Consider the following 23,379-nt stretch of genomic DNA (forward strand, 5'->3'; position numbering starts at 1 on the left):
GAGACGGGCGGATCACAAGGTCAGGAGATCGAGACCATCCTGGCTAACACGGTGAAACCCCGTCTCTACTAAAAACTACAAACAACTAGCCGGGCGACGTGGCAGCGCCTGTAGTCCCAGCTACCCGGGAGGCTGAGACAGGAGAATGGCGTGAACCTGGGAGGCGGAGCTTGCAGTGAGCTGAGATCCGGCCACAGCACTCCAGCCTGGGTGACAGAGCGAGACTCTGTCTCAAAAAAATAAATAAAATAAAATAAAAAATAAAAATAAAAATAAAAATTTTAAAATTAGGCAGGAGTAGTGGCTTGCACTTGTGGTCCCAGCTACTGGAGAGGCTGAGTAGTGGGAGGATTGCTTGAGTCCAGGAGTTCAAGGCTGCAGTGAGCTATGATCACCACACTGTGCTCCAGCCCAGGCAACAGAGCAAGACTTTGCCTCTAAGGAGAAGAAAGTTTTGTGACACACTGCAGGCTGATGCTATTATGAGCTCCTCCTTCACCCTCACACGCTGCTGCCAACTCTTGGGAGTGAGGCACGGGTGGGTGCCTGGTGCCACCTCCCAGAATGCTGCAGCGTTCCCACTCCCGCCAGCATGCTTGGCTTGCTTCTTTTGAAAGAACTTTCCCCATGAGGAGCTGTACAGGCACCAAGAAACAACCTGGAAGGCGAGGCTGTCTTCTCAATGTGCTCCAGGAGCTGAGGACAAGACTCTGTAAGAGAAATTCAACCGTCATCCCAGTGCACCCCACCTCACTTTGCCCTTCTCCCGCTGTCCCCACCCCCAGGTGCGCCTGCATTGATGTCCGACACGCACAGAAGGCCTCAAGAAAGTGGACCCTGGAGATGGACGTGGCACTCGTGCAGTACATCAACCAGCTGTGCCGCCACCTTGCCATCACACCCGCACGGCTCCATCCCCACGAGGTGTACCTGGACCCTGCGGATGCTGCTGACCCCAGAGTGGCCTGTCTCCTGAGTATGTGGCCCTGGGCCTGTCCCCTCCCCTGCTGCCTGATGCGGGCATGCCCCCTGACAAGGGGCGTTTACAAGGGCTGGATTCATTTAGACACCCATCAAACGAACACTTCAGAACATGAACACCTGCTATTCGCCAGGTGCGCAAGGAAGAGGGGGCGGACGAAACAGGGAGAGCAAGCCAGGGGGCCAGGACTGTGGCCTAATTAGTCTGGGGCCTTTTTAAATGCCCATGAAAGCAAAGCCAGGGAGCAGATACAGAAATGCATGGCTGCAGGGGATGCCCAGGCCACTGCCTGGAGGCCCCACTGAGGCCAGGCTGCCATGGGGAGTGAGAAGCATTTATAGTCTGATAGCTTGCAGTAGAGGCATTAGCCTTCATAATGGAGAACACCATGTTTTTATTAAAAGCTAGGATTGCAGGAAGTCCCATTCAGGTGCCCCTGTCTTTCGAAAGAGAGAAAGCTGTTCTCTGGGCCGAGCGCGGTGGCTCATGCCTGTAATCCCAGCACTTTGAGAGGCCAAGGCAGGCAGATTACCTGAGGTCGGGAGTTCAAGACCAGCGTGACCAACATGAAGAAACCCCATCTCTACTAAAAATACAAAATTAGCCGGGCGTGGTGGCACATGCCTGTAATCCCAGCTACTTGGGAGGCTGAGGCAGGAGAATCGCTTGAGCCCAGGAGGCGGAGGTTGCAGTGAGCCAAGATCACGCCATTGCACTCCAGCTTGGGCAACAAGAGCAAAACTCCATCTCCATAAAAAAACTAGGATTGCACACAAAATATAAATTGTTAGTTCCCAGACGTCCCCCCTTTACAAGGTGTTGGCGAGCAGCTCATTACACTCGTACCAGGGGCTGTGCTCAGCCGCTTGCCTCATCAGCAACAGGTGTAGAGCCCTTGCTCTCTCCTGGGTGCCAAGGAGGTAAAGGTGGGCAAGAGGTTGTCCCTGACTTCCGTCTGTGGCAATGTAAAGGGTGAAGAACTGAAGGGCAGTGTGCCAGTAGCACAGTTTACTGGTTTTGATATGACATCGCCATTGGGGGACGCTGGGTGAAATGTACACGGGACTGTTTGTGCCATTTTTGCAACCTCCTATATTATTATTTCAAAATAGTAAGTCAAAAAATAATACAGTGGACAGCCCTGGCATGGCCCTGAAGGTAGATGAGGGGGCCTTGGACTCCTTAAGAGCCAGCACCTCCATCTGGCCAGCCAGGGCCTCGCCCTTTGTGTCTGCTTGGCATAGGCACAGGCACATCAGGGGCCACTCGCTCACTGACAGCGTCTCCAGGGTCCTAGGTAAAAAATCCACCAATCCTGTTCCCAGTGATAGGGACCCCCTGTGTTGCCTGTGAGTCAGGCATCTCAGCCGATCTGGCCAAGATCTCAGCCTGACTGCTCCTGCGCCCTGCAGACGTGCCCATCGAGAGCCTGCGCCTGCGCTTCGCCTTGCTGCAGTCCCTCAACACCACGCTGGAGACCTTCTTCCTGCCCCTGGTGGAGCTGCGCCAGACACCTATGTACACCCATAGCATCGCCGCCCTGTTGAAGGAGGCCAAAGGTCAGTGCCTGCACCTGCCCTGGCCCTGCAGGAAGAGAGAGGTGACCTGCAAGACGCCAGGACCAGAATCCATGGGCAGGGTCCTTGGGCAGCCCCCCAGGAAGATGCCTTCCCCCCGAAACCTTTCATCTAGCAGGCTGGGCTCCTCTGGAGCAACAGGTCCACCCAAAGGAAGTTACTTTAATTATAAAAGTAACGTATGCTCTGAAAAGTAAAATTATTTTTAAGGTTTTCAAATTAATTAGAAATATATGAAGTTCTGTTTACTATCTGGCCTCCACATCCCTACATCCCAGAGTGACATTGTTAACAGATGAGTATCTATCTTTCCAGACTTTTCTCTTCACATACAAACAGACACGTGTGCACACACAGAGCTTTTTGTCTTTTTTTTAAATTAAAAATAGGTATCATTTTCTACATTCCATTTTGCAACTCTAGTTTCTTTGCATTGTTTCTGGAAATTGGGTGTCTCCTGGGAATGACAAAGGGTAAATGCACTTAGCAGCTGGGTGGATGCGACACACCACCCTCCACAGTCAGGACCCGGCTCTGCTGCCACCAGGGGGCCTGAGAGTGCCCAGGGACCTGAAGAGAGTCTTGGGGGTCTGGGAAGGAAGGGACAAAGCCCCACCCAAGCCTCTCCCACGTTCCTCTCCTTAGGGCTGATCTTCTATGACACGAAGGTGACCGTGATGAATCGAGTGCTGAATGCCACTGTGCAGAGGACAGCGGACCACGCGGCACCTGAGATCACCTTGGACCCACTGGAAATTGTGGGAGGTGAGGTTGGCTGCAGAGGGCAAAAAATGCAAAATGACAGTGCCTAAACACACTAGTGGATTTCTGGAACATAAAAGAAGCTTCTAGAAGAAGGGGGTCCAGGGCTGGTGCGGCAGTTCCTCCTGTCGTTCTGCTGGAACATCCTGGTGTGTGGCTTCCTGCTGGAAGGTCCCTTCAGGAGCTCGGGGAAGGGGCATAGCAGAAGGAGCTTGGCTTCCAGGGGCCCGCCTGGCTGCATGGGGTCAGATGGGGCAGGCTTTGCTCTGATCAGCCATGCCACTGCCAAAAATGGGGATTCCAGCATCAAAGGAAAGGGAGAGAAGGGCATTGGGGAGGCTCCCCAGAGTCTCTGCCACAGCGTATAGACAGACAGAAGGGATACACGCAGAGGAAATGAGAGAGGAATTGGGGGGCGAGGACCTCCCCAAGAGGCAGAGGGAAGCTTCTAGAAGATGAGAAGGGTCCAAGCACTGGTGGCCCAGGAGGGCAGGTTCCAGAGTGGGAGCCACGAGTGCTAAGGCACAGAAGGCTCTAAGATGTTCTAAGGGCAGAGAAGGCACAGGGGGCCAGTGAGGGAGCAGGGGTCCAGGCACAGGCACAGGCCTGCTAGGCCCAGGGTCTGTCCTCAATGGGAGGGCAGAGGGCTGCCACGGGGGGTGCTTTGATCAGCTCATCTCACTTTCCAGGGGAAATCAGAGCTTCTGAAAACTCCTACTTCTGTCAGGCTGCCAGGCAGCTGGCCTCAGTGCCGTCGTCTCAGCTCTGTGTCAAGCTGGCCAGTGGTGGTGACCCCACATATGCCTTCAACATCCGCTTCACTGGGGAGGAGGTCCACGGCACCAGTAAGTTGTGGCCCACCAGGCTTCCCGCTGAAGGAGCTGTGTTTAGTGTCCAGCCTTAGCCCCAGCTGCCCAAGACCTCCATTCCTAAGAGTAAAAGCTGCATCCTCAGCGCCTGTGCTGCAGAAGCCTGGTCTGCACCCAGAGTGGCCTCATACCCATGTCCTCCAGACCGTCCCCCTGTGGAAGGCTCAGCCAGTCCCTCCTGGGCTTGGGGATGGCACCTGTTCTCAGGGCCCTTCTCAGTGCCGGTTGGCCCCCTCCCCGGGAAGGGCCCTGGCTGAGGAGTTGGTAGGCCTGAAAGCTTGTGTGTGCCCCATGAGAGGCAGGGTGTTGGGGAGTCCTTGGTTAAGATGGCACCATCGCACTCCACAGGGATGAGGACTGGCAGCTGAGCAAGTGCTCCCTTGTGACCCTCTATGCTTAGCCCCAGACATTCAGGAAATGTCTCCACTGCAGATGCAGAAGAAACCTAGTTTCTCCACAGCTGGGCACCCTGGAGGGAAAGGCTGTCCGGGCAGGAGGGAGCCCCCACCCAGCTCCTTCTCCCCTTTCCTCTGATCTGCCCCCATGGGAATGCAGCTGCCTCCCAGACAGAGGACCCTGGCATCCTATGGGCAGGCCTCCTAGGCCTCTCTGAGAACAGCTCTGGTTCACTGACAGCCCAGACTCACGCTCAACACCTTATCCTCCCCACAGCAGTGAACCTGCCCAGAGTGCCAGCCCTGGCCCATCCTACACATAGGGAAACTGGGACTCCACAAAGCCAAGTCACTTCCCAAGGTCAGGTAGCCAACTGGGGTTCCAGGGTCCAGGCCCCTGGCCTTCCAGGTGTCGGCAGTCAGGATGCTCCTGCTTCTCCTTGAAGCAGAGGTGAGGGCCAGGCCCAACATCTGCCCCTGCACTGGGCCCTCACACTGGGTTTCCATGTGGCTCTGACCAAGCAGGGTGTGGGCACAGCTGTGCTCAGAGCTCCCTGACCTCAGGGTACCAATAGGGAACACAGGGAAGGCGAGAGGAGGAGATTTGCAAGGAAACCAAAGGCCCATCTTTTGTTGTTGTTGTTGTTGTTGTTGTTTTCCTTTTTGTGGAGAACGGGGTCTCGCTGTATTACCCAGGCAGGTCTCGAACTCCTGGGCTCAAGCTATCCTCCCGCCTCTGCCTCCCTGAGAGCTGGGATTACAGGCGTGAGCCACCGCGCCCGGCCAAAGGCCCATCTTGAATGGCGGCAGGAGAGGATGAGCAGTGACCGTTGCCCTTTGCACATTCACACGTGTCTATTCACTTACACAGTCATTGGACAGATGCGAGCCCAGGCAGTGGGGGAAGCAGTGCTGAGTGAAACCAGGCAGCCCAGGGGGACAGATGTGGACCAAACAAGTCCACAACTCAGGCAGGCTTGCAGCTGTGAGAGGTTGCCTGTGTGGGGACCTGCGGTGATCTCACTGAATCCTCGAATGGCCTTCGGGGAAGGTACGGTCACTCTCCCATTTGACAGACAGGTGACTGAGCCTCGGGGACATCTTGCCCTCTGTGGTATCACTGCGTGGCCCCGCTAGTGAGTGGAGAGCGGGATTGGACCTGAGGCCTCCCAGGCCTGAGGTGGCTTCTTTCCACCCCGCCACAGCGGCGGGCAGGCCATGGAAAGAGTAGCCGCTCTGGCCAGCAGGTGAGAGGGAGGGAACGGTGCCACCTCCCGCTGGGACGCCCCCAGGTGCCCATGTTTCTCATCTGTCCTGCAGGCGGCTCTTTCCGCCACTTCCTGTGGCAGGTGTGTAAGGAGCTGCAGAGTTCCTCGCTGTCGCTGCTGCTGCTGTGCCCCAGCTCAGCTGTCAATAAGAACAAGGTAGGCGGAGACCGAGAGGAGGCTCCACGTCCCCAAGCTCAGGTCCCAGCGCAGTGGCTGGTGGTGGCGGGGCAGTGTGTGTCTCATCAAAACTAAACCTTTTCAGAAACCCTCCCAATCTGTGGGGACAGGCCCTTGCCACACTGCCTGGGCAGGCTCTGGGAGCTTGCAGTGACTTCTCTCCTGCCTGCCACAGGGTGCGGTGGCCTGAAACACATGTTCATTGGCGGGCACAGAGGCCCATGCCCAGGTCACCTCATGCCCGCCTCCGCTTCCAGGGCAAGTATATCCTGACCCCGAGCCCCATCACCTACGGGGAAGAGCAGCTGCTGCACTTCCTGGGGCAGCTGCTGGGCATTGCTATTCGGGCAGACGTCCCGCTGCCCCTGGACCTCCTGCCCTCCTTCTGGAAGACGCTGGTGGGCGAGCCCTTGGACCCTGAGCAAGACCTGCAGGAAGCAGACATCCTCACCTACAATTATGTCAAGAAGTTTGAGAGCGTGAGTACAAGGCACAGTTCTTCCCGGGGCCTCCCCGCCACCTTGCTTAGGCCTCCATGCAGACCCGAGCTCCCTGCTGAGGCTGGGTTGGGATCCCCCAGAGGACCTTAGGGTTGTGAGCCATCTGCCAGGAAGGCTTGTTTCATAGGGACAGAGGCCTCTGGCCTCCCTCCCTGCTGGCAGCAGAGATTGGAGGTAACATGACCAGCCCTGCTGGTCCTCCCACATTGGTGCTCATCACCTGGCCATGAGTAAGGGCTCCTGGAGCTGAGTGAACAGGCACTGGGGGAACGGCTGTAGGGGTGCAGGTTAAGAGTTGTTTCAGGGCCTCAGACCACAGGAGTCAACCCTGGGACCACCTGAGGTCAACCAAGGGAGAGGCGTCAGGATGGAGCCCTTCCTGCCTGTCCAGGGCACCCGTAGGTTTTGAGAGCATGGTGCTGTTGCCCAGCACCCCCCTGGAGGTGGATGGGGTCCACAGTCCCTCCATTCACTCAGTGGCCGTCACTGAGGCCCTGTCATGGGCCAGACAGGCTCTGGGCACTCACCCTGTCCTCAGGGAGTGTCCAGGCTTGTCTCCTTCGTGGTGGAGGGTGGAGGGCTTTATTCCATCATCACAAGGTCAGGAGGAAGGTGAGGCTCACCAAATGGAGGTGACTTGCCCAGGCCCTCACAGCTGGCAGGGAGCAGAGCCACCGGGAGCCCAGGGCTGCCTGCTCTGACTTCCGGGCTCTCCAGCACCACACGCCCTGCAGCTGAGAGAACCATCCTGGCCGAGTGTGAAGGGCAACATCCCACCCAGTGCCCCTCAAGGCCACGAGAGTGAACATCGTGCCTGAGGCCTGGCAGAAGCTGCTCTCTCCTGGGCCTCAGGTGAAGGAGGTGCCAGCTGCTTCTGCGTACGCCAGCAGAATACTCCGTGGCTGACTGAGGCACTGCCTGGCCAGGTCTCTGCCATTGTCCCCCTGGATCACTCAGGGCAGCCATTGCAAGACAATAGCAGAGCCAGAGTCCCGGATGCCAGTGGCTTCTCGGTAGAAACAGGGATGACAAGGCATTGTCTAAAGGGTGAAAGAACACCCACAGTGGACTAAGGGTTTATGCATCTCCTGCACTCTTCCAAGGAGTCCTCCTGGGGCTCTGGGTGCAGCGCAGGCTGGGGCTGCAGGGGATGCGAGGCGGGGTCCTGGCGGACAGGCCAGCTGAGGCTTCCGGCTGCAGGGATGGCCAGGGCCCCAGAGGGTGTGGGGTGCAGAACCACATGGTGTTGTGGGACGTGTACTGGAAAGAAATGCTCTCGACTTGCGTCAGTGGAGTGTCTGCGGTGAAGGGACAGGGAGGTTGCTACTAAGGAGACTCCAGGCTTAGACCTGAATGTCCGCCTGTCACTGTCCCGGAGCTGCACTCAGTCTCCTTTGGGTCTGACCCTGTCGCCTCCCAGGCAGCCCAGCAGACACAGTGCGAATCAGTTTCCCTGGACCCTGATTCTGGTCGCCAAATGTGGGGAGGCAGTAGCCTGTACACCTCCACAGACAGGACTAAGTCAGGGCTGTCTGGTGGCAAGGGACAGAAATCCCAGCTGCAACCAGCTTTAGAAAAAATTGTTTAGTGGCCGGGCGCGGTGGCTCAAGCCTGTAATCCCAGCACTTTGGGAGGCCGAGACGGGCGGATCACGAGGTCAGGAGATCGAGACCATCCTGGCTAACCCGGTGAAACCCCGTCTCTACTAAAAAATACAAAAAACTAGCCGGGCGAGGTGGCGGGCGCCTGTAGTCCCAGCTACTCGGGAGGCGGAGGCAGGAGAATGGCGTGAACCCGGGAGGCGGAGCTTGCAGTGAGCTGAGATCCGGCCACTGCACTCCAGCTTGGGCGACAGAGCGAGACTCTGTCTCAAAAAAAAAAAGAAAAAAAACAAAAGAAAGAAAAAATTGTTTAAAATTAGTTGCTCTTAGACTGGGCACAGTGGCTCATGCCTGTAATCCCAGCACTTTGGGAGGGTTAGGTGGGCAGATCACAAGATCAGGAGATCAAGACCATCTGGCTAACACGGTGAAACCCCATCTCTACTAAAAATACAAAACATTAGCCAGGCGTGGTGACAGGTGCCTATAGTCTCCAGCCGCTTGGGAGGTTGAGGCAGGAGAATGACCTGAACCCGAGAGGCGGAGCTTACAGTGAGCCAAGATTGTGCCGATGCACTCCAGCCTGGGCAACAGAGCAAGACTCCATCTCAAAAAAAAAATTAGTTGCTCTTAAAACAAAAACCATGATGGGTTTGACTTCAGGCAGGGCCAAATCCAGGTGTTCAAACAGTGTCATCTAGTATTGGTCTCAGGCCTCTTATCCAGATTGCTTTAAAAAAAAAAAAAAAAAAAAAAAAGGAGAGGCCAGGCGCGGTGGCTCACACCTGTAATCCCAGCATTTTGGGAGGCCGAGGCGGGTGGATCACAAGGTCAGGAGTTCAAGACCAGCCTGGCCAAGATGGTGAAACCCCGTCTCTACTAAAAATACAAAAACTAGCCAGGCATGGTGGCGGGTGCCTGTAATCCCAGCTACTCGGGAGGCTGAGGCAGAGAATTACTTGAACCCAGGAGGTGGAGGTTGCAGTGAGCCAAGATCACACCACTGCACTCCAGCTGACAGAGCGAGAATCCATGTCAAAAAAAAAACAAAAAAGCAGTCTGGGTGCAGTGGCTCACGCCTGTAATCCCAGCACTTTGGAAGGCTGAGGCAGGTAGATCACCTGAGGTCAGGAGTTCGAGACCAGCCTGACCAACATAGTGAAACCCTGTCTCTACTAAAAATACGAAAATTAACCAGGCATGGTGGTGGGCGCCTGTAATCCCAGCTCCTCAGGAGGCTGAGGCAGGAGAATTGCTTGAACTCAGGAGGCAGAGGTTGCAGTGAGCCCAGATCGCGCCACTGCATTGCAGCCTGGGCAACAAGAGCAAAATTCTGTCTCAAAAAAAAGAAAAGAAAAAGCAAAGAAAGCAAAATTAGTCTCAGGCAGGCTCTCCCAGCACATGGGCAGAGGTGGCCTCCAGCAGTAAAGGGTTTCCCATCCTATAGTCCGCCCGTGCCAGTGAGACAGGATCGCTGCCTCCTAACAGTCATGGGAAAAGGCCTGGAATGTGGGTCTCTTTAGCCTGGCCTCGGTCACATGCCCGGCCCTGAACTGATGTCAGGTTCTGATTGGCCAAGCCCATGTCACATGCCTATCCACACGGCCAAGGGTAGATCCCACCAGCTACACCTGGGATTTGCCCAGCCACCTGGGGATCAGGGTTCCACCTCCCATGGCCTTGTAATGAGCCTCACTCTGCCTCCACTCTCCAGATCAATGACGAGACCGAGCTGGAGGCCCTGTGCGCTGAGATTGCCTCCCAGCACCTGGCCACCGAGAGCCCTGACAGCCCCAACAAGCCCTGCTGCAGGTTCACCTACCTCACCATGACAGGCGAGGAGGTGGAGCTGTGCAGCCGGGGCCGGCACATCCTTGTGGCGTGAGTGTGTGCACGTGGTGGGGGCTGGCGGGGGCTGGCCAGGGTATGACAGCAGCATCTGTTCCTGGGCAATGGCACAAGGACCTAGGTCAGGTGACAGGTGGATTTCACCAGGGGAGGGAGATGAGGCAGGATGGTGGGTGCCAAGAAAGAGGGTCCTCAGCAGAAGGGGTTTACTGAGAAAACAGCAGCTCTGAGGTGGCGGCACCAGAGGCAGGAAAGGACTGGGATGACCAGGGCGGCTGGGCCCCAGGCCTCTCCCAAGAGAGGATCCAGGACCTCCGGCTGAGTGGGTGTGGCTCCCAGACCCAGCCTGTTTGGTGGTGTTCTCCCTCACCTGTGCCCCTCACCTGGGCAGGTGGGAGAACAAGGACATCTATGCGGCAGCCATCCGGAGCCTGCGGCTGCGGGAGCTGCAGAATGTGGAGTGCGTGACGGCCGTGCGGGCTGGCCTGGGGTCCATCATCCCCCTGCAGCTGCTGACTACGCTCAGCCCGCTGGAGATGGAGCTGCGCACCTGCGGCCTCCCCTACATCAACCTCGAGTTCCTCAAGGTAGACGGCCCAGGGCTAGGCTGGGCGGGGAGGTGGTGAGCCCCAGGCCTGCCTCCCTGTCACCCTTAAGTCCAGCAGCCGGCATCGGCAGTGGCCTGTCTCAGCTCTGTCCTTGCCATAGACCTGTATCATTGTCATCGTTGTCATCTCCCTGTGCTCACAGCCCACACGCTGCACCCTGCTCTGGGATTGGGCCTGGCCTGCAGACCCCAGGGCTGGGGAGGTACTGGGTAGGTGGGGTTCCAGGGCTCCTGACACCTGGGCCTCTCCTCCCCAGGCCCACACCATGTACCAGGTGGGACTGATGGAGACAGACCAGCACATCGAGTTCTTCTGGGGGGCCCTGGAGATGTTCACCCAGGAGGAGCTGTGCAAGTTCATCAAGTTTGCCTGCAACCAGGAGCGCATCCCATTCACCTGCCCCTGCAAAGACGGGGGCCCCGACACCGCCCATGTGCCCCCGTACCCCATGAAGATCGCCCCCCCAGATGGCACAGCAGGTACCACCCTCCCCTGGCCATTTCCCAAGTAGGGAAACACTAGCCCATCTCTGTTTGGAACTGGGGCCGCCAGGCCCCATGTGAAGGGAGAACAATGAACAGGAGCCCCACATGCCAAAACCCAGACATCATTGAGGATTAGGGCTGGGCAGGAACCAGCCATACGGGCCTGCTGTTAGATACCTTCTCATATCTTAAAAGAAGCTGAAAATCCAGAATGCTTCAAATCTTCTAACTTTTAAATGCAGAAAATGGGTAAAAACAAAACAAAACAATTTGCTGGGCAGACAAACCCATCAGCAGTTTGGCACATATGCTGTCCAGCAGCTCTCTCCCCTTTTCCCTCCAAGAACTTCTCCCAGGTTCCCAGGCCCTCATCCCCATCCTGCTGGGAGCCAGGATTGGCTTAGGGCTACCCAAGGAGGCAAACCTGGAAGCGGAGGCCAGCCCAGCTTCCATGGGAGCCTCACAGACGGGGGCCCAACCCTCTGACGCTGGCTCGGTTTCTTGTAGGTTCCCCAGACTCTCGCTACATCCGCGTGGAGACCTGCATGTTCATGATCAAGCTTCCCCAGTACTCCTCTCTGGAAATCATGCTGGAGAAACTTCGTTGTGCCATTCACTACCGCGAAGACCCCCTCAGTGGCTGACAGGAGGAAGCCCCAGAATTAGGATGTCACTGAGGCACCTGCTCTGCCGGCTTGGGAAGCCACTACTGCAGCCCGTCCCTCCAGGGCCCTGCGTGAGGAGTTGGCAACATTTTGCTTTTCCAAACTTTCGTCCACGTTCCAGGGCCTCCTGGAAGACTTAACCTTTTGTCTTTGTACGTTTCGTGATGGGTTGGTTCTTTTGCTGCCTGTTTGTGGTCTATTTGTAGGATAGTTTAGTTCCCAGACAGTTTGTGTCTAATTTGATCTTCTTGGACATTGTCCCTCGTGGCCACCAGATTCTAATGCCATAAGGCCCCAGCTGGTTCCCCATCACAGAACCACCCAGCAGGAAGCCAGGGGTACAATGACCTCAGCCACACAGAGCATCCGTGCTTTAGCAGAGCGCCTCCACAGACAAGCCTGTGGCCAGCCCTCCCCTCTGGCCTCCAGCTGGAGTTGCTCCAGAGGCAGCCCCAGCAGGCCTCCCTCCACCTAGAGGTGGCTGGGCCAGTTGCCCAAACATGGGAGACACACAGGGAACTTTATATGTTCATCTTCCTGCTTTAGAACTTGCTCCCAGTCTTGGTTTTTCTGAGGAAAAGCCCACAGTGGTTTCCCTGCCCCTCCCAAACCTCCCTATCTGCCATCTGTCTCTTCTGGGCCCTAGTCTGACAGTTTTCATCTGAGGCCTCCTCAGGAGCAGGAGACTCAAGGGTTCATCCCGACCTTAATTCACAGAGCCTAGCTGGGTGCATCCCAGCTGCAGGGGGTGAGAAGACACCCAGAGGTGGGAGACAGTGCTCAGGTGGGGGCCTCCTCTCAGACTCTGGTTGAAGAGGAAAGCACATGATTCAAGCCTACCCCACAGAAAAGGAGCACAAAATGCTCAGAAATGGCCCTTCCTCCCTGCAGTGACATAGGACAAGGGAAAGGGCCACACCCCCATTTTCAAAAGAGTGGACTGAGGTGCTCTGCTCAATTCGGGGTCTGCTTTAGTGACCCAGACACGCAAGTCCAGATGGAGACTCCAGGGGGGTCCTTCTGCCCCTCTGGCCAGCCCTGCCTAGCACTCCCCATCACCCCATGTAAGTGTGTGTGCCAGGGCTGGGCTGCCTCCAGGCTCACCCACTGCCCCAGTGCATCTTTGCCCCAAATAGGTCTTTGTCCAATGGTACTCTGTTCATGAGCAGCACAGGCCATCTTGTTGGACACTGTCACTTTGGGCCTTGCCAGGTCTCACAGAATCACATCGCTGTATTTATTGTATAATATTGTGAATATTGGAAGTTTTGAATGAGTGCTATCTAGAAGGTTTTGAAGTGTGGATGCTGGTCCAAGAAAGAAGATGTGCCCTGGCCTGCTGGAAAGATTGTGAGTTCTAGAGATAGAGCCGTTAGCATCCATCTCCTCCCTGTAACTCTTAGGAAATGCATCAAGGACCATTATAGAAAGGATCCCCTGACCTCAGGATGAAATCGACCTAGGGTTAATCATGACAGTTGCATCAGTTGTATTTGATGCAAGTCACCTCTGGAGGTGAGTGCCCGCAAGCAGTTCCCCTGTTTTGAAAGAAGATGGTCAGCCCGCTGCCTCCCCAGCAGCCACAGCTCCCTTGAGTTTGGGGGGGTCACATCCAGGATGTATTCCTGACAACAAGGATCCTTTTATTTTCATTTCTGCAAAACGAAAGAGCCTTTGGATTTATTAGAAGTGGTTTTTCCTCCCTGTATCTGTAAATTCTTGGTTCTCTTTAGTCCTCATCCCTTGAATGGACTTGTCAGCTACCTCCCCAGGAGGAGTTCAGAAGCTTCTGTTGGCCATCACTTGAGTAGATGACAGCTGTAAGGTATCTGCTGCTAACATGGCTGCTTCTCCGAGAGCACATTGAGGTCCAGACAGTTCCAAACCTTGGCCCTAAAAAATGTGTGCTGTAAAGTTACTTGATGTATATTTATTATAATTATTTATGGTTGCATTTAACAAACTTTTCATTCAATCTGATGCTATTTACACCATGCTGTGTAAAGGAAGCTCACTAAAGGAAAAAAGTCACACCAATAAATAACCTTCATCTAATTTTGATTTACCTTAAGAGTTGTGTGATCATCTACTCTTGCTGAGCAAGTTCAAAGACTGGCATGCTTGGATGGCTCTGATATTTAAGTGCTGCCAAGTGGCTAGGAATTAAAGTGTTTCTAATTATTATGGTCTCTTGGCATTTGACGTGATTCTTACCCCATGAGGCTTTTAAACTACCCTTCCCCGAACCTGACTCTTGAGTCTGTGCATTGCATGTAGAAATTACGAAAGCAGGGGAATCCAAGATCAAAGCTAAACCTAACCCTACATCCCCTGCCCACTTTTTGTCCTGGCAGCTAGTCTTTGCACTTGGGCCTGGTGTGGGCATTTTTCTCAAGCGGATTGTTACCGTGGCAGAGTCTGGGCCCCTCAGACACAGCTCCTCCTTCAGGAGCAGGTGGTGGATGTAGACCTACCTTGTGCAGAAGGGAGATACAGGAAAGATGTGAGGACTTGCTGAGTCCTGCTGTTCATGATCAACACTCAGCTCCTTGCACAGCTGCCTCACCGGCCAGGGAGCCCAGGTTGGCTATACTCTGGATAATCTCAGTTCTCTGTAACCTGCTTGTCGCCTCCTACTGTTCCATGGTAGTCTTCACCCAGAGTCACTTTATTCTCATGCTTTCAACTCCACCTTTCTTGTACTTCATAAAAGCTAACTTTGGAACGGTGGCAAGATGACCAAGTAGGAACAGCTCTGGTCTGCAGCTCCCAGCGAGACCAACACAGAAGGCAGGTGATTTCTGCATTTCTAACTGAGGTATCTGGCTCATCTCAATGGGACTGGTTAGACAGTGAGTGCAGCCTACAGAGGGCGAGCTGAAGCAGGGTGAGGCATTGCCTCACCCAGGAAGCACAGGGGGTTAGCAAACTCCCTCCCCTAGCCAAGGGAAGTCATGAGGGACTGTGCTGGGAGGAATGTTGCACTCCAGCCCAGATACTACGCTTTTCCCATAGTCTTCGCAACCTGCAGGCCAATGAGATTCCCTCCCGTGCCCACACCACCAGGGCCCTGGGTTTCAAGCACAAAACTGGGCGGCCGTATGGGCAGACACCAAGCTAGCTGCAGGAGTTCTTTTTTTTTCATACCCCAGTGGCACCTGGAATGCCAGTGAGACAGAACAGTTCACTCCCCAGGAAAGGGGGCTGAAGCCAGGGAGCCAAGTGGTCTAGTTCAGCAGATCCCGCCCCCATGGAGCCCAACAAGCTAAGATCCACTGGCTTGAAATTCTGACTGCCAGCACAGCAGTCTGAAGTCAACCTGGGAAGCTCGAGCTTCTTGTGGGGAGGGGTGTCTGCCATTACTGAGGCTTGAGTAGGCAGGTTTTCCCCTCACAGTGTAAACAAAACTGCCAGGAGGTTCGAATTGGGTGGAGCACACCACAGCTCGGCAAAGCCTCTGTAGCCAGACTGCCTCTCTAGATTCCTCCACTCTGGGCAAGGCAGCACTGAAAGAAAGGCAGCAGCCCCAGTCGGGCTGATAGATAAAATTCCCTTCTCTCTGGGACAGAGCACCTGGGGGAAGGGGTGGCTGTAGGTACAGCTTCAGCAGACTTAAACATTCCTGCCTGCCAGCTCTGAAGAGAGCAGCCGATCTCCCAGCACAGCACTTGAGCTCTGCTAACGGACAGACTGCCTCCTCAAGTGGGTCCCTGACCCCCATGCCTCCTGACTGGGAGATATCTCCCAGCAGGGGCCAACAGACACCTTATACAGGAGAGCGCTGGCTGGCATCGAGCAGGTGCCCCTCTGGGACGAAACTTCCAGAGGAAGGAACAGGCAGCAATCTTTGCTGTTCTGGTACTGGTCTGGAGTGGACTTCCAGCAAACCCCAGCAGACCTGCAGCAGAGGGGCCTGTTAGAAGAAAAACTTAACATACAGAAAGGAATAGCATCAACATCAACAAAAATGACATCCACACAGAAACCCCATCCAAAGGTCACCAACATCAAGGACCAAAGGTAGATAAATCAACGAAGATGAGGAAAAACCAGCGCCAAAAGGCTGAAAATTCCAAAAACCAAAACACCTCTTCTCCTCCAAAGGATCACAGTTCCTCCCCAGCAAGAGAACAGAACTGGATGGAGAATGAGTTTGACGAATTGACAGAAGTAGGCTTCAGAAGGTGGGTATTAACAAACTCCTCCGAGCTAAAGGAGCATGTTCTAACCCAATGCAAAGATGCTAAGAACTTGAAAGAAGGTTAGAGGAACTGCTAACTAGAATAACCAGTTTAGCGAATAACATAAATGACCTGATGGAGCTGAAAAACAGCACAAGAACTTCGTGAAGCATACACAAGTATCAATAGCCAAATTGATCAGGTGGAAGAAAGGATATCAGAGATTGAAGATCAACTTAATGAAATAAAGTGAGAAGACAAGATTAGAGAAAAAAGAATGAAAAGGAATGAACAAAGCCTCCAAGAAATATGGGACTATGTGAAAAGACCAAACCACATTTGATTGGTGTACCTGAAAGTGACAGGGAGAAGGGAACCAAGTTGGAAAACACTCTTCAGGATATTATTCAGGAGAACTTCCCCAACCTAGCAAGACAGGCCAACATTCAAATTCAGGAAATACAGAGACCACCACAAAGATACTCCTCATAATCATCAAGACACATAATCATTCCATTCACCAAGGTTGAAATGAAGGAAGGAAAAAATGTTAAGGGCAGCCAGAGAGAAAGGTCGGGTTACCCACAAAGGGAAGCCCATCAGACTAACAGCGGATCTCTCTGCAGAAACCTTACAAGCCAGAAGACAGTGGGGGCCAATATTCAACATTCTTAAAGAAAAGAATTTTCAACCCAGAATTCCATATCCAGCCAAACTAAGCTTCATAAGTGAAGGAGAAATAAAATCCTTTACACACAAGCAAATGCTGAGAGATGCTGTCACCACCAGGCCTGACTTACAAGATCTCCTAAAGGAAGCAATAAATACGGAAAGGAAAAACCGGGATCAGCCACTGCAAAAACATTTGCAGCCACTGCAAAAATTGTAAAGACCATCGACACTATGAAGAAACTGCATCAACTAATGGGCAAAATAACCAGCTAGCATCATAATAACAGGATCAAATTCACACATAACAATATTAACCTTAAAAGTAAATGGGCTAAATGCCCCAATTAAAAGACACAGACTGGCAAATTGGATAGAGTCAAGACCCATCGATGTGCTGTATTCAGGAGACCCATCTCACGTGCAAAGACACCTCACGTGCAAAGACACACATAGGCTCAAAATTAAGGGCTAGAGGAATGTTTACCAAGCAAATGGAATGCAACAAAAATCTGGGGTTGCAATCCTAGTCTCTCATAAAACAGACTTTAAACCAACAAAGATTAAAAAAAAAAAAGACAAAGAAGGGCGTTACATAATAGTGAAAGGATCAATGCAACAAGAAGAGCTCACTGTCCTAAATATATATGCACCCAACAGGAGCACCCAGACTCATAAAGTAAGTTCTTAGAGGCCAACAAAGAGGCTTAGACTCCCACACAATAATAGTGGGAGACTTTAATACCCCACTGTCCATGTTAGATCAATGAGACAAAATTAACAAGGATATTCAGGACTTGAACTCAGCTCTGGACCATGTGGACCTAATAGACATCTACAGAACTCTCCACCCCAAATCAAATCAACAGAATATACTTCTTCTCAGCACCACACTGCATTTATTCTAAAGTTGACCACATAATTGGAAGTAAAATACTCCTCTGCAGATGCAAAAGAATGTATTATAACAAATAGTCTCTCAGACCACAGTGCAATCAAATTAGAACTCAGGATTAAGAAACTCACTCAAAAACCATACAACAAGGCCGGGCGCGGTGGCTCAAGCCTGTAATCCCAGCACTTTGGGAGGCCGAGACGGGCGGATCACGAGGTCAGGAGATCGAGACCATCCTGGCGAACATGGTGAAACCCCGACTCTACTAAAAAATACAAAAAACTAGCCGGGCGAGGTGGCGGGCGCCTGTAGTCCCAGCCACTCGGGAGGCTGAGGCAGGAGAATGGCGTGAACCCGGGAGTCGGAGCTTGCAGTGAGCTGAGATCTGGCCACTGCACTCCAGCCTGGGCGACAGAGCGAGACTCCGTCTCAAAAAAAAAAAAAAAAAAAACCATACGACTACAATGGAAACCGAACAATCTGCTCCTGAATGACTACTAGGTAAATAATGAAATTAAGGCAGAAATACATAAGTTCTTTGAAACCAATGAGAACAAAGACACAACGTACCAGAATCCCTGGGACACAGCTAAAGCAGTGTTTTGAGGGAAATTTATAGCACTAAATGCCCACAGGAGAAAGCAGGAAAGATCTAAAATTGACACCCTAACATCACAATGAAAAGAACTAGAGAAGCAAGAGCAAAAAAATTCAAAAGCTAACAGAAGACAAGAAATAACTAAGATCAGAGCAGAACTGAAGAAGATAAGAGACATGAAAAACCCTTCAAAAATAAAGATAATCCAGGACCTCATTTTTTCAAAAGACTAACAAAATAGACCACTAGCCAGACTAATAAAGAAGAGAAGAGAGAAGAATCAAATAGACACAATAAAAAACGATAAAGGGGATATCACCACCGATCCCACAGAAATACAAAGTACCATCAGAGAATACTATAAACACCTCTATGCAAATAAACTAGAAAATCTAGAAGAAATTGATAAATTCCTGGACACACACACCCTCCCAAGACAACCAGGAAGAAGTCAAATCCTTGAATAGACCAATGACAAGTTCTGAAATGTAGGCAGTAATTAATAGCCTACCAACCAAAATAATCCCAGGACCAGATGGATTCACAGTCAAATTCTAACACAGGTACAAAGAGGAACTGGTACCATTCCTTCTGAAACTATTCCAAATAAAAGCAAAGAGGGACTCCTCCCTAACTCATTTTATGAGGCCAGCATCATCCTAATACCAAAACCTGACAGAGACACAACAAAAAAAGAAAATACCCCTGATGAACATCAATGCGAAAATCCTCAAATACTGGCAAACTGAATCCAGCAGCACATCAAAGAGCTTATCCACCAGTCAGCTTCATCCCAGGGATGCAAGGCTGGTTCAACATACTCAGATCAATAAATGTAATCCATCATATAAATAGACCAATGACAAAAAACACATGATTATCTCAATAGATGCAGAAAAGGCCTTCAATAAAATTCACCCCGTCATGCTAAAAACTCTCAATAAACTAGGTATTGATGGAACTCATCTCAAAATAATGAGTTATTTATGACAAATCCATTGCCAATATCATACTGAATGGGCAAAAACTGGAAGCATTCCCTTTGAAAACCAGCACAAGACAAGGATATCCTCTCTCATCACTCCTATTCAACATAGCATTGGAAGTTCTGGCCAGGCAGTCAGGCAAGATAAATAAAGGGTATTCAAGTAGGAAGAAAGGAAATCATACTGTCTCTGTTTGCAGATGACATAATTGTATATTTAGAAAACTCTACTGTCAGCCAGTTGCAGTAGCTCATGCCTGTAATCCCAACACTGTGGGAGGCCAAGGCAGGCAGATCACGAGGTCAGCAGTTTGAGACCAGTCTGGCCAATATGGTGAAATCCAGTCTCTACTAAAAATACAAAAATTAGCTGGGCATGGTGACACATGCCTGTAATCCCAGCTACACAGAAGGCTGAGGCAGGAGAATCACTTGAACCCAGGAGGCAGAGGTTGCAGCGATTGTGCCATTGCACTCCAGCCTGGGCGACAGAGCAAGACTCCGTCTCAAAAAAAAAAAAGAAAAGAAAAGAAAAGAAAATCCCATTGTCTCGTCCCAAAATCTCCCTAAGCTGATAAGCAACTTCAGCAAAATCTCAGTATACAAAATCAATGTGCAAAAATCACAACCATTCCTATATACCAATAATAGACAAACAGCCAAATCCCATTCACAATTGCTACAAAGAGAATAAAATAACTAGGAATACAGCTTAGAAGGGAAGTGAAGGACCTTTTCAAGGAGAACTACAAACCACTGCTCAAGGAAATAAGGACACAAACAAATGGAAAAACATTCCATACTCATGGATAGGAAGAATCAATATTGTGAAAATGGCCATATTGTCCAAAGTAATTTATAGATTCAATGCTATCCCCATCAAGCTACCATTGAGAATTAGAAAAAACTACTTTAAATTTCATGTGGAACCAAAAAAGGGCCTGTATAGCCAAGACAATCCTAAGCAAAAGGAAAAAGCTGGAGGCATCATGCTACCTGACTTCAAACTATACTACAAGGCTACAGTAACCAAAACAGCAAGGTACTGGTACCAAAACAGATATATAGACCAATGGAACAGAAAAGAGGCCTCAGAAATAGCACCACACATCTACAACCATCTGATCTTTGACATACCTGACAAAAGCAATGGGGGAAAGGATTCCCTATTTAATAAATTGTGCTGGGAAAACTGGCTAGCCGTATGTAAAGCTGAAACTGGATCCCTTCCTTACACCTGATACGAAAATTAACTCAAGATGGATTAAAGACTTAAATGTAAGACCTAAAACCATAAAAACCCCAGAAGAAAACCTAGGCAGTACCATCAGGACATAGGCATGGGCAAAGACTTCATGACTAAAACACCAAAAGCAAGTACAACAAAAGCCAGAATTGACAATTGGGATCTAATTAAACTAAAGAGCTTCTGCACATCAAAAGAAACTATCATCAGAGTGAACAGGCAACCTATAGAATGGGAGAAAATGTTTGCAATGTATCCATCTGACAAAGGGCTAATATCCAGAATCTACAAAGAACTTAAACAAATTTACAAGAAAAAAACAAACCCCATCAAAAAGTGGGCGAAGGATATGAACAGACACTTCTCAAAAGAAGACATTTATGCAGCCAACAAACATGAAAAACAGCTCATCATCACTAGTCATTAGAAAAATACAAATCAAAACCACAATGAGATACCATCTCACCCCAGTTAGAATGGCGATCATTAAAAAGTCAGGAAACAACAGATGCTGGAAAGGATGTGGAGAAATAGGAATGCTTTTACACTGTTGGTGGGAGTGTAAATTAGTTCAAATCATTGTGGAAGACAGTGTGGTGATTCCTCAAGGATCTAGAACGAGAAATATCATTTGACCCAGCAATCCCATTACTGGGTATATAAATCATTCTACTGTAAAAACACATGAACATGTATGTTTATCGCAGCACTGTTCACAATAGCAAAGACTTGGAACCAACCCAAATGCCCATCAATGATAGACTGGATTCAGGAGATCAAGACCATCCTGGATAACACGGTGAAACCCCGTCTCTACTGAAAATACAAAAAAATTAGCTGGGCATGGTGGCAGGTGCCTGTAGTCCCAGCTACTCAGGAGGCTGAGGCAGGAGAATGGCATGAACCCAGGAGGTGGAGCTTGCAGTAAGCCCAGATCGTGCCACTGCACTCCAGCCTGGGCGACAGAGTGAGACTCCATCTCAAAAAAAAAAAAAGACTGGATAAAATGTGGCGCATATACACTGTTTTTTTGTTTTTTGTTTTTTGTTTTTTGAGACGGAGTCTCGCTCTGTCGCCCAGGCTGGAGTGCAGTGGCCGGATCTCGGCTCACTGCAAGCTCCGTCTCCCGGGTTAACGCCATTCTCCTGCCTCAGCCTCCCAAGTAGCTGGGACTACAGGCGCCCGCCACCTCGCCTGGCTAGTTTTTTGTATTTTTTTAGTAGAGACGGGGTTTCACCATGTTAGCCAGGATGCTCTTGATCTCCTGACCTTGTGATCCGCCCGTCTCGGCCTCCCAAAGTGCTGGGATTACAGGCTTGAGCCACCACACCCGGCCTTATACACTGTTATCAAGGAAGTTTTGGTGCCACAAAAGAAATAGCACTCGAATATAAAATTTTCTTTTTAATTCTCAGCAAGGCAAGTTACTTCTATAGAAGGGTGCACCCTTACAGATGGAGCAATGGTGCACGCACACTTGGACAAGGGAGTGGAAGGGGTTCTTATCCCTGATGCATGTGGCCCCTGCTGCTGTGTCGTTCCCCTATTGGCTAGGGTTAGATCGCACAGGCTAAACTAATTCCTCTTGGCTAATTTAAAGACAGTGACGCAATGAGTGGTTTGGCGGGAAAAATGGTTATAACAGAGCAGGTAATCAGAATGAGTCAGGGTGGAGCAGGTAATCGAAAAAGGTTGCTTTATGAGGAAGTTAAGTTTAAAAGAAGGCAAAGAATTGAACATACTGACATATTGATTCTTTGAAAAGAAATTTAGAACTCATATCTAACAACACCATGGAATACTATGTAGCCATAAAAAAGAATCAGTTCATGTCCTTTACAGGGACATGGATGAAGCTGGAAACCATTCTCAGCAAACTACCACAGGAACAGAAAACCAAACACTGCATGTTCTCACTCATAAGTGGGAGTTGAACAATGAGAACGCATGGACCCAGGAGGGGAACATCTCACACCAGGCTTGTCTGGGTTGGGGGGCTAGTGGAGGGATACCATTAGGAGAAATACCTAATGTAGTTGACGGGTTGATGGGTGCAGCAAACCACCATGGCATATGTATACCTATGCAACAAACCTGTACATTCTGCACATGTATCCCAGAACTTAAAGTATAATAATTTTTTTAAAAAAACGCTAACTTTAGGCTGGGCACGGTGGCTCATGCCTGTAATCCCAGCACTTTGGGAGGCCGAGGAGGGTGGATCACCTGAGGTTGGGAGTTCGAGACCAGCCTGACCAACATGGAGAAACCCCATCTCTACTAAAAATACAAAATCAGCCAGGCGTAGTGGCACATGCCTGTAATCCCAGCTACTAGGGAGGCTGAGGCAGGAGAATCACTTGAACCTGGGAGGCGGAGGTTGCGGTGAGCCGAGATCGTGCCATTGCACTCCAGCCTGGGCAACAAGAGCAAAACTCCGTCTCAAAAAAAAAAAAAAAAAAAAGTGCTAACTTTGGTGGAAGTGTCCCAGATGTGTCTTTTTTATAGGCAGAGCAAGGACCCTCTTGGACAAAGAACAGGCAGCTTTCCTTCCTTCCCCTGTCTGTTGCTTCAGGGTGCTGGGAACAGGGAGCAAACACAACCACTCACAGCAAAGAGAGATTTCTGTTTAGATGAGAAGCTGAGGAAGGAGATGCCTAGCTGTCTCCCTGGCCGAGCAGAACCAGGAGTCCCCTGCTCTCCACTGCTGAGGCCATCGCACTGTGCTGCCTCTTGAGAGATAAGTACTGTTCGAAAAGTGTACCATCCACTAAAGAGAAGATACTCATCCTCGTTTGTCAGCAGGGAGATACAGATTAAAATGACAATGAGCCGGCTGCAGTGGCTCACGCCTCTGATCCCAGCACTTTGGGAAGCCGAAGAGGGAGGATCACTTGAGGTCAAGATCAAGAGTTCAAGACCAACCTGGCCAAAAAGGCGAAACGCTGTCTCTACTGAAAATACAAAATTTAGCCGGGTGTGCTGGTGCGTGCCTGTAGTTCCAGCTACTCAGGAGGCTGAGGCATGAGAATAGCTTGAACCTGGGAGGCAGAGCCTGCAGAGAGCTG

General features: G+C 51.1%; 1 protein-coding gene across 6 annotated transcripts in view; it reads left to right on the forward strand.

Annotated features, from left to right (window-relative positions):
- HECTD4 (HECT domain E3 ubiquitin protein ligase 4) overlaps positions 1-13,919 on the forward strand; it is a 229,416-nt gene extending 215,497 nt beyond the window's left edge. For 5 of the 6 annotated variants that reach the window (XM_030938338.1, XM_030938335.1, XM_030938336.1 and 2 more), the window contains exons 67-76: positions 786-976; positions 2,395-2,541; positions 3,205-3,324; positions 4,011-4,166; positions 5,906-6,009; positions 6,288-6,509; positions 9,846-10,012; positions 10,371-10,566; positions 10,844-11,066; positions 11,580-13,919. In XM_030938338.1, the coding sequence (XP_030794198.1) occupies positions 786-976; positions 2,395-2,541; positions 3,205-3,324; positions 4,011-4,166; positions 5,906-6,009; positions 6,288-6,509; positions 9,846-10,012; positions 10,371-10,566; positions 10,844-11,066; positions 11,580-11,716 (1,663 nt within the window). In that variant the 3' untranslated portion in view covers positions 11,717-13,919. Of the gene's footprint in view, positions 1-785; positions 977-2,307; positions 2,542-3,204; positions 3,325-4,010; positions 4,167-5,905; positions 6,010-6,287; positions 6,510-9,845; positions 10,013-10,370; positions 10,567-10,843; positions 11,067-11,579 lie in introns of those variants that run through there. The other variant, XM_030938339.1, reaches the window with a different exon arrangement.
- The last annotated feature ends 9,460 nt before the right edge of the window (positions 13,920-23,379 follow it).

This window comes from Rhinopithecus roxellana, chromosome 10, assembly GCF_007565055.1.
Source record: "Rhinopithecus roxellana isolate Shanxi Qingling chromosome 10, ASM756505v1, whole genome shotgun sequence".
In the NCBI taxonomy this organism is placed as follows: domain Eukaryota; kingdom Metazoa; phylum Chordata; class Mammalia; order Primates; family Cercopithecidae; genus Rhinopithecus; species Rhinopithecus roxellana.